General features: G+C 39.5%; 1 protein-coding gene across 1 annotated transcript in view; it reads left to right on the top strand.

Annotated features, from left to right (window-relative positions):
* Positions 1-14,748, top strand: part of psen2 (presenilin 2) — a 49,475-nt gene that overhangs the window by 7,599 nt on the left and 27,128 nt on the right. Inside the window, exons 2-5 of the mRNA XM_028821035.2 lie at positions 303-454; positions 2,082-2,293; positions 5,205-5,346; positions 12,912-12,979. Coding sequence (XP_028676868.1) covers positions 323-454; positions 2,082-2,293; positions 5,205-5,346; positions 12,912-12,979 — 554 coding nt within the window. The 5' untranslated portion in view covers positions 303-322. The remainder of the gene's footprint in view (positions 1-302; positions 455-2,081; positions 2,294-5,204; positions 5,347-12,911; positions 12,980-14,748) is intronic.

Raw genomic sequence — 14,748 nt, 5'->3', positions numbered from 1 at the left:
TAATTAACAGTGAAAACTGATTAGGAAAAGGGTTAGAATGAAAACCTGCAGCCACTGCGGCCCACCAGAACCGGAGCTGGACACCCGTGATTTAAAGCCACTTTAGTCTTGCTCATTCTGTGGATTTCACTCATACATCAGCATTCATCTTAAACAACCTTTTCAGCACATGTGATGCTGTAAATGCCTGAACAGTTGGGAGGTGGGGAGATTTGTGGTGTTGGGGTTAGGTGTATCTGATAAAGTGACCCCTCAGTGTATAATGTATAAAAGTGCCATATTGTTATCTTTTTATAACATAGTTCCCTGGAATACAGGCTCCATGAATACCTCCACTGATGAAGAGGAGTTCTGCAATGAGAAGACAGCCCTTATGTCTGCCGAGAGCCCATCTGTCCCATCATACCATGATACGGCGGGCTCACAGAGGGAAAAGGAGAGTCAGACAGTGAGGGTATGTTTGCAAACCATTGGCTGTTACCTAACACACTGATATTATAAATTGTATTTAGTGACTTATTATAATTGTAAATCAAAAAGTATCTGAAATAATGTTGTAAATTTCTTATGTACTTGTGCATGTGTGTGAGCTTTGTTTGTCTACGTTGCTGCAACATGGGTCCAAATTGGTCTGGCTAATCATCGGTATGTTGTATTGTTGTTAACTTTCCATACGTACCAAAGAAAAGCCCTGTGTGTGCGTGTTTAATTACCAAGTGATGACTAGTGCCACATTCAGGTGTTGATCCTGCCTTACGTCCGATGATTGCTCGGCACAACCCCTTGAACCTGCCTTGGATAAGCGATTTAGGAAGACAGATGGATGATAACGTGGGCCCTAGTGGCTGGGCTGGAAATACCCGCTTGTCACTGATTGAATGGCTAGCCCAGTTTGCTGTTGCCCCGTGAAGTGCCTTTAGCTGCTAAGATTACTGGAACATTGAAACAGTTGTTCTGTTCCTCTAAAGTGTTCTTGAATGGTTTTCATACATTTTTTGTATGTTGAGTCAGAAAATGTATGTCATAATAATAAAAAAGAAATCTGGTTCTCCTTAAGTCCCTAAGGAAAGCAATTTGATCCATTGACCTGCACCAGTAGAATATTTTTCATATAGATCTGTGTTTTTTTTTTTTCTGTTGTAAGGGATATGCTGTTAATGTTTAAAATTTTGTTTCTCACATTATGACAGTAATTATGACAGACATTACACTGCCATTTTGCACGTTTGAAGTTCTTGCTTGGCTGGTGCCATTTTGTAGCACAGCTGCATGGTTACCACATTGTCATAGAAAAGAAATCAGTTCACTAGTCACATGATTCATGACCTGTGATATCACTGTGCTGCAAATAAAAAAGATGGAGTACAAATAAACTAGTGTCCTAACTTTGAGATTCCTAAAATAAAGAAACTGTACAAATTTATTTAGATGGCAAGAGTTCAAATATGAAGTTATTGTTAGGATTTCTGCTTGTTTTTTTCGACTTTCTGCTTGTTTTGCTTATAGGGGTTTGATGATTGATTTAAATGCGTCTTCATTGCATCCTGATCCATTGCCAGGCCCCAGATAATGTCCTCTCCTCTACCCCTTGTTTAGCTCTGTTTTTTTTTTTTTTTTTTTTAAACCTTTACCGCCTACCATTTGGCACATTGCACCATACTAATTCATTCACTATTATATTGTATTGATGATTTCTTGTGTTCTGTTCTGTGTATTGTGTTATATTGACCCCCTTTTTTTGACACCCACTGCACGCCCAGCTTACCTGGAAAGGGGTCTCTCTTTGAACTGCCTTTCCCAAGGTTTCTTCCATTTTTGCCTACAAGGGTTTTTTGGGAGTTTTTCCTTGTCTTCTTAGAGAGTCATGGCTTGAGGGATGTCAAAAGGCAGGGCCTGTTAAAGCCTGTTTCAGCACTTCTTGTGTGATTTTGGGCTATACAAAAATAAATTGTATCATATTGTACAGTTAATATGTCATGTCTGTAGAAGGAAAAGCCTCCAGCAGGTAACCAATGACTAAATGATTTGAAGCTTTCCTATCTGAATGTATTTTATATCTGTTTTTTGTGTTTTCCCCATAGCATCGCTCATCATCAAGCCAGATAAACAATACAGATCACGAAGACCACTCATCAAGCCGGGTTTCTGTCACCGACAGTGAAGTGGAGGAGCTCTCTCTAAAATATGGTGCCAAGCATGTCATCATGCTCTTTGTCCCAGTCACGTTGTGCATGGTGGTCGTGGTCGCCACAATCAAATCTGTCAGCTTTTACTCAACTAAAAATGGACAGCTGTAAGTCACAAAGCTGGGCCAAGTAAATTTTTTGTAGTTTATGAGAATTAGACCAGGACAATTCAGAATATAATTATTAGAGTTTTTCTGTGTAATCATAGTGAGTTGTCTCTATTAGCTTTTTGCGGGTTTCAATCAAGGGGGGCAATGTGCTGAGAATGTAAGCCTCTGAATGCGAGCGTTAGAATTCTGAGAGCAAGATGTCAAGTGTCCATCTGAAATGAGATCAGTGCCCATACAGTTGTGCTTGAAAGTTTGTGAACCCTTTAGAATTTACTATATTTCTGCATAAATATGACCTTAAACATCATCAGATTTTCACTCAAGTCCTAAAGTAGATAAAGAGAAACAAGTTAAACAAATGAGACAAAAACATTATACTTGGTCATTTATTTATTGAGCAAAATGATCGAATACTACATATTTGTGAGTGGCAAAAGTATGTGAACCTTTGCTTTCAGTATCTGGTGTGACCCCCCTTTGCAGCAATAACTGCAACTAAACGTTTCCGGTAACTGTTGATCAGTCCTGCACACCGGCATGGAGGAATTTTAGCCCATTCCTCCGTACAGAACAGCTTCAACTCTGGGATGTTGGTGGGTTTCCTCACATTAACTGGTCGCTTCAGGTCCTTCCACAACATTTCGATTGGATTAAGGTCAGGACTTTGACTTGGCCATTCAAAAACATTAACTTTATTCTTCTTTAACCATTCTTTGGTAGAACGACTTGTGTGCTTAGGGTCATTGTCTTGCTGCATGACCCACCTTCTCTTGAGATTCAGTTCATGGACAGATGTCCTGACATTTTCCTTTAGAATTCTCTGATATAATTCAGAATTCATTGTTCCAACAATGAAGGCAAGCCGTCCTGGCCCAGATGCAGCAAAACAGGCCCAAACCATGATACTACCACCACCATGTTTCACAGATGGGATAAGGTTCTTATGCTGGAATGCAGTGTTTTCCTTTCTCCAAACATAATGCTTTTCATTTAAACCAAAAAGTTCTATTTTGGTCTCATCCGTCCACAAAACATTCTTCCAATAGCCTTCTGGTTTGTCCACGTGATCTTTAGCAAACTGCAGACGAGCACACCATTGTTGTTCAGTGTTCTCCTGATGGTGGATTCATGAACATGAACATTAGCCAATATGAGAGAGGCCTTCAGTTGCTTAGAAGTTATCCTGGGGTCCTTTGTGACCTCGCCGACTGTTACACGCCTTGCTCTTGGAGTGATCTTTGTTGGTCGACCACTCCTGGGGAGGGTAACAATGGTCTTGAATTTCCTCCATTTGTACACACTGTCTGACTGTGGATTGGTGGAGTCCAAACTCTTTAGAGATGGTTTTGTAACCTTTTCCAGCCTGATGAGCATCAACAACTCTTTTTCTGAGTTCCTCAGAAATCTCCTTTGTTTGTGCCATGATACACTTCCACAAACATGTGTTGTGAAGAGCAGACTTTGATAGATCCCTGTTCTTTAAATAACACAGGGTGCCCACTCACACCTGATTGTCATCCCATTGAAAACACCTGACTCTAATTTCACCTTTAAACTAACTGCTAATCCTAGAGGTTCACATACTGTTGCCACTTACAAATATGTAATATTCGATCATTTTGCTCAATAAATAAATGACCAAGTATAATATTTTGTCTCATTTGTTTAACTGGTTTCTCTTTATCTACTTTTAGGACTTGAATGAAAATCTGATGATGTTTTAGGTCATATTTATGCAGAAATATAGAAAATTCTAAAGGGTTCACAAACTTTCAAGCACAACTGTATTTGTCAAACATCTCAGAATCACTCCTAGGAATTGCACTGAAAGTCTGACTACTGTAGAGTAAGAACTTGTCCTTCCCCAGAGTAGGACAGTAGATAGATAGATAGATACTTTATTAATCCCGAAAGTAGTTGAGAAACATCCTAAACCTACACCCAGCAAGGAATTAAGAGTTCATGTTTGAGAATGAATGACATCAGTTTACCACGGGAAAATCATCAGGAGGGCTCACAGCATTAAAAAGGAAAGCACCCTACCTGAACACAGTTTGTTTACACTCCTACCATCAGGCAGACATTATACAAGCTTGATGTTCACTTTTTCTTCATTTTCTGGCAGCTGTTAGTGAGTTAGAACAACTCATGACTTCTCCTAAATCCTGGTGAAGTTAGGAATAGTTTCCTAAATTAGAAAAATTGAATAAATGCTCTTACTCCAACTCCTAAGAGGAGGACCAAATTTGTGTCACTCTAAGATTGTTGAGCCAGTTAGGACTGTTTTACTACTCTGAGATCCTTGATACATAGGAACACAGATGTGGAATTACCGCTTCAGTCATATGTGAAGATGACAGACAAATTAAGGGAGTAATCTTCTCTGCAGGGCTGGATTTAAGTATAAGCTAAACAAACTACAGGGCTCACTTAGGGGCTCATGCTCCAAAGGGGCTTCTCAAAATTTCAGATTTATTCATTTGTTAATTTTACTTACAGTATTTGTAAGTTACATTGGGGCAACCATTCCCCTACCCCCACATGGGTGTGTTGTACAACTTGGTGGCATCCTTGTCCAATTCAGTTGTTACCCAACCATATATACAGTTCTTGCCAAATAGGGTCTTACATTTTTTACAACCAGCTATGCTTCTGTGCCACAATAGTAGAACATGATGCTGATGTTGGCCCTCTTTTTGGCCTTCTTCAGTACTGTAAACAGGTTGGTAATGATAAGATTTGGGGAGAAGCTGTGTATTCTTTTGAGTGATTAAAACCATATATAGCTAAAGATACAGAGCAGGTGCTATGTGCACATGATACTGGAATTCTAAGACACCTCATCCACTTTATGATTTTCTTGTTTCTTCACTTGTGAGCACTGATTGTTTCTTTTTGTCTTTTTCAGCATATACACGCCTTTCACAGAAGACACAGATTCTGTAGGCCAGCGCCTCCTGAATTCCGTATTAAACACCCTGATAATGATCAGCGTCATAGTAGTTATGACTATTCTCCTTGTGCTGCTTTATAAATACCGCTGCTATAAGGTGAGCACACTCCCCTTGTTTGGACTCTGTGATGGTGAGGGGCTGTACATAATCAATTGACTGGACATTCTTTATATGCCACTTTTAATACTGAGCACCATTGTAAAGTGCCTCACTAAGCAATTGGCACCACTGTCAGACACTGTCTGTTGTTTACACCCTGTCACTTCTCAAAATGGTTGGTCCATAGGGAAAAATAAAGATTATCCATATTACTAAACGAGAATGGTAAACCGGATATGAATGCAGGGACCTGCCCGTGGACGCAGGAGACATAGTGCGCAGGCGCCACACAAAGCCCCCCCCCCCCCCCCCGCCCCAGAGCAAAACGGGAGAGACTACGAACCATCTGACATGCTGCAAGCAGGATAAATCGAGGTCAGAAATAAAAGACAGAGTAGGAAACAAAGTAAAACGTCATAAAGAGGTTAAAGAACGGGGCCAAACATATGGAGAGCAGGTTACAGATGATGAAAACTAGAACGCAACAGCTTCAAAAAAACCTAGGCACGAAATATTGTATATAAAGAGATATTCCAATAAATCTTTGGGATTTACCATACAATGCGTTCTTTACTTCCTATCCACCGTCTGAAACTGCGGAGGCAAAACAGGCACGGGTTCAAACCGAACGAGCTCACCTGACGGATATACGCCTACAACGCGCGTCTCCGCAGAAGCAGGGCAAGCACGGGTTCAAAACAACGCAAACTCCTACAACGCGCGTCTGAAACTACGGCTGACCAGCGGGCACGGGTTCAAAACGCCGGGGGTAGGCGAGCGAAGCGAGCAGGGGGCAGAGCCCCCTTGTTAATTAGAATCTATTATTAGTTAGAGTCTTTTAGCATTAGATGGAATGGTGGCTATAAGGATAGCATATCTGCTTTGCAGCACTTTAAATATTATTTGATTCCCTGTATTGTCTGTGTGGTGATTTTTATAGAGTGGATTCTTTATAGAGAGTATTCAGACCCCTCCACTTTCTGTATACTTTATTGTGTTTGAATTTTATTTTAAATGGATACTTTTGTAATTTTTGTCTATTGGTTTACACTCGATAACCCATAATGACAAATTTCAGAAAGGTTTGTAAATTTATTAACAATCATAATGTCATGTTTCTCTCCTGGCTGGGTTTCACAGTAGTATTTCTTGTTAGTTTTGTCTCATTTTGTATCATTTATTTGTAGTAGTGTTTCTTTTATTATGTGGTCATGTGAAAAGAAAGTTTCCCCTCAGGGACTAATACTGTCTACCAAATATTTTTTTGTTTGTTTTTTTTTGTGTTTATTTGTAAATGAAACTTGCCTAGATTATGTCCCATGTGTTTTCTGGGTAGTTCCCCAAGGGGTGTGGCCACCTGCCAATCACTGGCAGAAATGGCCCTCCACCCTATTTATGGGAGGGTCTTCCATAGTTCCTGGCAGTACATTTCAAACGTGCTAGGGAGTGGAGTGTTTCTTGTGTATACTGTGCCTTTGTGCTATTGCTTTTTTGTTTTCTGGATTTTTCAAAACCTGTGCACTGTTTCTCAACTGCTTCTTTGGATACTGTGTTGGGACTGTGTTTATGGATTTTTGAACCTGTGCTCTGTTTTTGACTATGCCTTTTAGATTCTGATTTGGGAATTAATTTGCTTGCTGTGATTGCCTTGCCTTTCTGGTAACTCCTTTTGAGCTCTTCAGAGCTTCATCTGTGCAGAACCTTTTGATAAATAAACCTTTTATTTTATAAAGATTCTTTTGGCCTTTTTTTTGTATCTAGTCAGGGTTTAACTGTATTTTCCCCTCCAGAGCACAATTTATGAAAGTGCTGTTGAAGCTTTTGTGCTTTAGGGACTCCTCAGTCATGACACATAACTTTAATTTCTTATTTATATAAGTATTCAGTCCCTTTACTGTGGCACTTCACATTGTCAAGTATGATCAAGTGCTTTAGTTCTCCTTGAGATATGTCTAGAACTTGTTTGCAGTCCATTTGTGGCAAACTGCATTGATTGGACATTATTTGAAAGGCACATACCCTAGCTGAGTATGTAATGTCTGACAATTTATGCCATATGTTAGGACAAAAACCAGCCATGAAGTCCAAGCAACTCTCTGTAGACCTCCGTGTTCAAAATGTGGTGAGGCATAGATCAGGACAAGGGTATACAACCATTTATAAAGCTTTGAGTGATCTGAAGAGCAGTAGCCTCAATAATTGTGAACTGGAAGAAGATTGGAACCACCAAGATTCTTCTAAGAGTTGACCATCGAATCAAACTGAGTAACAGAATAAGAAGAGTCTTGGTCAGGATGGTGACCAAGAACCCAATGATCTCTCTAAAAGAGCTTCAGAAGTCCTCTGCTGAGATGGGAGTACCCATCAGAAGGATGACCATCTCCGCAGCTCCCCACTAATCTGGTGTTTATGGTAGAGTGCATAGATGGAAGCCACCCTTTAATAAAAGGCATATGACAGATTAAAGGACTCTAAGAGCAGTAGGAAAATTATTCCCGGGTCTAATGAAACAAAAATTACACTATTTTGGCAGAACATCAAGCACTATATCTGGCGAAGTTCAGGCACTGCTCATCACCTGCTTAATACTATCCCTACGGTGAAGTATGGTGGTTGCAGCATAATGCTATAGGGGTGCATCTCAGAAGCAGGGAGATGGAGACTCTTCATATTTGAAGGAAGGATGTATGCAGCCAAATACAAAGGAGTCCTTGAAGAAAACCTGCTCCAGAGTGCACACAACCTCAGACTAAACCGACTATTCAGCTTTCAGCACAACAAAGACCCAAAGCATAGAGAGAAGCTAACCATAGATTGGCTTCAGGACAAGTCTCCAACTGTCCTTGTGTGCCCCAGCCAAAGCCCAGACTTAAACCTCACACCTGGGTATGTCTCTACAAGTTTTGTGCATCTTGCCTCAATTTAGGTGTCTAGACTTACCCAAGACTTGAAGCTGTAATTGCTGCCAAAGGGGCTTCTACAAAGTACTGAATTAAGAGTCGGAATACTTATATAAATGAGAGATTTCAGTTTTTGATTTTTAATAAATTTGCAAACCATTCTAAAAACATGTTTTCACTTTGGCATTGAGTTTTTAAGTGTAGACTGATCGGCAAAAATGGTAAATGTATCCATTTAAAATGAAATCTACAAAACAATAAAGTGTGCAGAATGTGACGGGATCTGAATACCTTTTGAATCATAAATATTACCCCTGTATTCATGTCAGTTTCTTTAGATCACTCTGATTTCATTCCATGATATAATAGACACTTACTGATAAATTGACTCAAAATGGTCTTGTGGGAGTAAGCATGTGTCCCAAAGATAGACTATTGGCTCAACTGGCTTTGGTTTCTCTTTTGTGCCCAAAGCTTTTGGGATTGTGTTTAGCTCCCAGTGATTGTGTACTGGAGAAAGAGAAAGCAGTTTTGGAAAATACACAGATGGCTAAATTGTGCTTCATGAGTGTTGCCTGGTGATAACATTTGGCCCAACCAGACATCTATATAGTTTCACATTTTGCAGTATATATACTGTATATCTTAACATTATCACAGCATTTAAGAGAAGAGAGGCATTTTTGTGAATCTAGTGCACTTCATGGGAACTAAGTTCATATTTACAGACCTAGTTAATGCCTATGTGGAACTTGCATATTCTTCCCATGTTTATATGGGTGCTTTTCCAAGTACAGTAATCCCTCCTCCATCGCGGGGGTTGCGTTCCAGAGCCACCCGCGAAATAGGAAAATCCGCGAAGTAGAAACCATATGTTTATATGGTTATTTTTAGAATGTCATGCTTGGGTCACAGATTTGCGCAGAAACACAGGAGGTTGTAGAGAGACAGGAACGTTATTCAAACACTGCAAACAAACATTTGTCTCTTTTTCAAAAGTTTAAACTGTGCTCCATGACAAGACAGAGATGACAGTTCTGTCTCACAATTAAAAGAATGCAAACATATCTTCCTTTTCAAAGGAGTGCAAAGCAAGCAGTCAAAAAAAAAATCAATACGGCTTTTTGGCTTTTAAGTATGCGAAGCACCGCCGGTACAAAGCTGTTGAAGGCGGCAGCTCACACCCCCTCTGTCAGGAGCAGGAAGAGAGAGAGAGAGAGAGAGAGAGAGATAGCTAGAGACAGATAAAAAAAATCAATACGTGTCCTTTGAGCTTTTAAGTATGCGAAGCTCCGTGCAGCCTGTCCTTCAGGAAGCAGCTGCACACAGCCCCCCTGCTCACACCCCCCTACGTCAGCGCAAGAGAGAGAGAGAGAGAAAGAAAAGTAAGTTGGGTAGCTTCTCAGCCATCTGCCAATAGCCTCCCTTGTATGAAATCAACTGGGCAAACCAACTGAGGAAGCATGTACCAGAAATTAAAAGACCTATTGTCCGCAGAAACCCGCGAAGCAGCGAAAAATCCGCGATATATATTTAAATATGCTTACATATAAAATCCGCGATGGAGTGAAGCCGCGAAAGGCGAAGCGCGATATAGCGAGGGATCACTGTAGTCCAATTTTTCTCCCATATACCAAAAATGTGTGAGTTAGGTTAATTAGTAACTTTAAACTGGCCTTGAATAAGTAAGAGTGAATGTGCTTCATACATGTTTGTTTCCTGGTTTTTGACCTGAAGCAGCTGAAAGAGTCCAACTTCACCAACCTTAGTTTAGGAGGAGTGAATACAGACAATGCAGGGATGAATAACTTCTCTAGATTATGGGAGGGTTTAAAACCTATGCTAGAGGTAATGGAAACAATTGGGAATCAACTGCAGAGTATATTCTTGCACACAAGTTTACAATCAATCATGGGTATGGTGCAATTTAAATAAAAACTTATATGATATAGCAAGTTTCTGCAGTGAACAGCATCCCAGCATACTTTACAGGTTTCAAACTATACTAGAGTTGTTGGCATGATTTTTATTTTTACAGTTTGAACTCGGGCAGGTTGAGTGACTTATTCAGGGTAACACCCTTTTCTGATGAAAAGTCAAATGCTTAAACCACATGACAACATACCTGAGAACAATAGGAGAAAAATCTGTGTGAGTACATAGAGAATAAAGAAACTTGGATGGGATTTAAACAAGGTTCCAAGTGATTTGTGGCAGCACTACTACAGTATGAGCTACTGTGCCACTCATAAATAAAACAAATGCCATGTGTAGAACTGTGAATGTGTTTTTTGATCCAGCTTCCTACACAGACTGTAGTTGCTGGCAAAATGCCCGCCAGCATCAGAACACTGCATAATGGGCTCTGTGAAAGTACAAAGTATTGTAGAAATGGTTTTTGCAAATGTGTCCCATGGGAGCACCCACTTGGAATTGCATTGGAAGAGCAGATGATGCACACTTCTTGATGTGGAAACATTTTAGTGGGTTGGGACACTGCCAGCTCAACAGTACATCATAAAAGTGAGCATAAGACTGATTTATTCGGTCTTTGACACTAGATTTTGTCAAAGTCTGTCTTTGGAAAGCCGTAGCGAGAGGGCGACTTTTTAGCTTGAAATCTTAATCGAATGTCATGTTTTCATTGTGCCTTTTGCGTCTAAAGGTCATGTCGTATTAGTCAACTTTTCAGTTGTAGCTTTCTTTTACATAATTGTAGAGAATTAGAGGCATTTGGCGGAAAGCTCCCTTTAAGACCAATTGTCTAGTCTGACATAACCAGCGAAATACTCAAACTAGTACCAGGCTGTGATGGTGCAGGTTGGCTGCATTCTCCCACTTCTCTTTGGGAGCCTCTTCAACCTGCCACCATCGATAGTCATAACCGAGATGAGCCAGGCAAATGAGGACACATGCATGCAGCAGGGGGTAGGTGTGTTTATTAAAAACAAAATCAAACAGACTTTAAAGTGTGAATACTGCAGTGTTCCATCTATTAGTCAATAAACACATAATCCATAAAAATGATGCAATGTGGAAGTTAAAAATTCATAAAAAATAAATCCATTAAAACAAGGTTAAAAATCCTGTGTCAGAAGGTGATTCTTAAAATCTCAGTCCCAAGTGCGTCTTTTCTAAAACTGACGTCTCCTCTGCTTATCCCACACGGGATCTTGCAGCAGAGGAGATGTCCAACCTACAGGCACAGTCAACCTTTTCCACAGGTCCTGGTCTCTGCTGTCCATGACTTCCAGCAGGGCGCCACTCCGAGACTCCACTCCTCCCACTGTCACACATCGGCCTTACACGAGCGAGTGTTCATCTCCTGCTCCACTACAAAGTAATCAGCTGAGTGGCCCTCTCCAGCCCCTGAGCATCAGCCTATTGCTCCTCCGAGGGGCTCTCCTCCCCACTGCCTGCCTTCTTTCCTCCGCACCCTACAGTCACCCAATCCTACCACATCTCTGTCTTTCTCTGCATCTTTTAACCTCCAGCTTTCTCTGGTCTTGTGTTCAAAAAAAAAAAAAAAAAACAGCTTTGGTTTACCAGGCAGTAGACTCAGAGTAGGCCGTAAAAGCAACACAGGTGTTTCAGACCTCCGAAACAGAAGAGAAGCTTGTCTGTCTGATTTCTCCTGTTTAACACACCATGGCAGAATGGAAAAAAAGAAAAAAAAGGGCAGCGATTGTGGCTGAACATGTTGTACCTGTTGAGCCTTCGTACAGTACTGGCTCCGTCAGGCACCACACTATTGGTTGTCACACAGTTGCGTAATTTAACTGCACTGTGATTTGATGTTCGGTAGTTTACATTGACATACTCCGGAGAACATACCAGCAGTCTACATATGTGACATACCATACAACTAGAAGTTGCATAATGTGACATCGGCTTTGTAGGGGGAGTATAGTGTCAGAAAAGGACGTATGGTAGGAATAGGAAGGGCAACTATTGTAATTATTGTGTTAAACATTTAAGAGGTTTATTAGAGACACCAGAAAAGATCATCATCTTTGTGTGATTATTAAAGGTATGTCATTTATACACAGTTCAATAATGTGAAAGGGTGTAACGTAATGGATCAACAGCAATTGTTTTAATGAAGATAGCATCTCACAACGTGTTCTGAAGTATCGTAACACACTCCGACTTGCTTAAATTAGTTCAGGATTGTGGGGCAGCAGAGCCTGTTGTACAGAAACCAACACTAGACAGTGCACAAGTCCATCAAAGGTACCTTAACAGACTACTGTTTTAACAAAGTGAATTGAAGTTGTGTATTAGTATACAAAAGAAAGTGTAACAACTTTTTAAAGTGGCATGTGAGGACATAAGTGTGTGCTTATGTAGCAGCTAAGCAGCTGCTTACTTTGAAGCATATTGGCATGTGCTTTGTAATACACCTTGGGAGAGGGTACTCGGTGAAAGGTAGTGTAATAAAGAATTTAGCTAATAGAAGTTCTTTTGACTATACAGTATTGTCAAACAAAAACCATTTATGAAACCATGATGGGGTAGTTGGAGTTGACAGTGGTCTCAATTGCCAATAAATCCCATGCAGTAAAATAGACACATGAGGTGTTAAGATCTAAAACTGGACTCCACCTTCTCCACATTGAACAAGAAGGGTCTGCATGTCACTTGTATTATCTCTTCTAACAGTTCATCCATGGATGGTTGATCCTGTCATCCCTAATGCTGCTGTTCTGGTTTAGCTACATGTACTTGGGGTGCGTATTTTATAATTTTCTTTTTGTGTTATTCAGTGGCTTTGCTTTCTTGAATATTATGTTACTGAATAAAATATGTAAATGAGACCTTTGTATATTAATCCACAAAATGAAAGCTGTAAAGACCATTGATGTGCTCTTTGATTAAACGAATTTAGATTTTGGACGAAAGCGCTATGCAGTAAAATTATACATGGGAAGCTAGTAAAATACATGACAATAAGTTTAAGACTTTAATAACTAAACTTTTTTTTAATGTGTCGTAGAGGCTTTCCCCAAGCTCCCATCCATACGTTTGCAAAGAGGCAGAACAAAGCATTTAAAGAATAAGTTTGGTATTTCATTCTATGTACCTCAGCTCTGCTGGAAAAAGTTCACCTTTTTAAAGGATAATTTTATTTTTTTTATATGTCAGTTATTTCTTCACAATTGTGGCATATATTAACTTTCCACATGAAACTGGGTTCTAAAGTGAAGCAATTTCTTTATATTTTTTAAAAATATCTTGTCTGTTCTTACAGCTTACAATGGGGCTGAAGGCGCCTGGCATCCAAATGTAAACACAAGCACCTAAACTTAACAGAATACATTCATTTTTCAAGCCGAGAGTAATATTGGGTATTAATCCGCATTGCACAAATTGCAAGTCAATGTCATTTTAGGAAGGGAAAAAAAGCAAAATGCCAAAAATTTTTATGATGCCAATTTCACATGTGTCTTTCATATCAATACTCCTCTTCCTCCATGAAACCTTTCAGCCCTAGGGGTGCAGTTTCCTCCAGCCTTTACTTTCACCTTAAAAAATTGTCTCCAGATGCGGTTATTGATATTGAGTGCTGATACCCAAATGTGAATTGTTGTCTCTGTTTTGTAGACAACTATACAATAATCACTGAAAAAAGTGTCACATAGTTATTCACGGTCTTTATACTTCATACAAAACGAGCTGGAAACACCTTGGAAAAAAGGGGATGAACGTAATTTATTGCACATGATGGACAGAGCAGCGCACGAAGAGGAAAATCGTTCTCACAGGAATGAGCTTTTGAAGTAAAGTCATGAATTTTGACTAGTAAATGATGGGGAAGAGGTGGGTCTTCAGTTCAAAAGCTTGGTTCTGTGTGAATGAGTTCCTTTTGCATACACAGCTGTGATTTTTCCACATTTACCTAACAATATTTACACAAAAAATGTATACACTTTGTGAACATATAGCTAGATGACCTTAAGTGTGGATTAAGCAACTTGAGTAACATGAAGTTTTATATTTTTATAATTTTTGATGTGATCAAGTCTTAATCTCCAAAGACGCTCATTCCATCCAAAAGTGAAAACATTGTAGTGATTGCAAAGAAGAATTTAAACAAAGTGTAAGTAAAATATTAAAAACTAATACAATTTTTGGGAGGAATATTCCTTTAAAACAGAATTACAGTTTTCAGTATCCAAGCTTTTGGATGTATATTAAAAACAAACAAATTTTCATTTTTTTTATTGGGTTATCAGAACCTCAGATTCTTGTTATTTTGACAATAATTTTCAATTAACGTTTTGTATTTGTTAGGTTGTTATTTTCTTCTGGAAGATTTTGCTTTTTCTGCTACACTAAACAAATTCAAGGCCAAACATAGAGTTGCAGGATGTGGTAATTACAGCATAGCCAGGATGCTGACACACCTCTGGGGTGCTAAAAGTTAACAGAACACATAAATTGGTTATTTTTGAGAGTAAAACATAAATAGTATTCAGAATAAAACCTAGAGCACACT

Source organism: Erpetoichthys calabaricus, chromosome 15, assembly GCF_900747795.2.
Source record: "Erpetoichthys calabaricus chromosome 15, fErpCal1.3, whole genome shotgun sequence".
Classification (NCBI taxonomy): domain Eukaryota; kingdom Metazoa; phylum Chordata; class Cladistia; order Polypteriformes; family Polypteridae; genus Erpetoichthys; species Erpetoichthys calabaricus.
The sequence above is the reverse complement of the archived record's forward strand: the minus strand, read 5'-3'. Positions and strand labels throughout refer to the sequence as shown.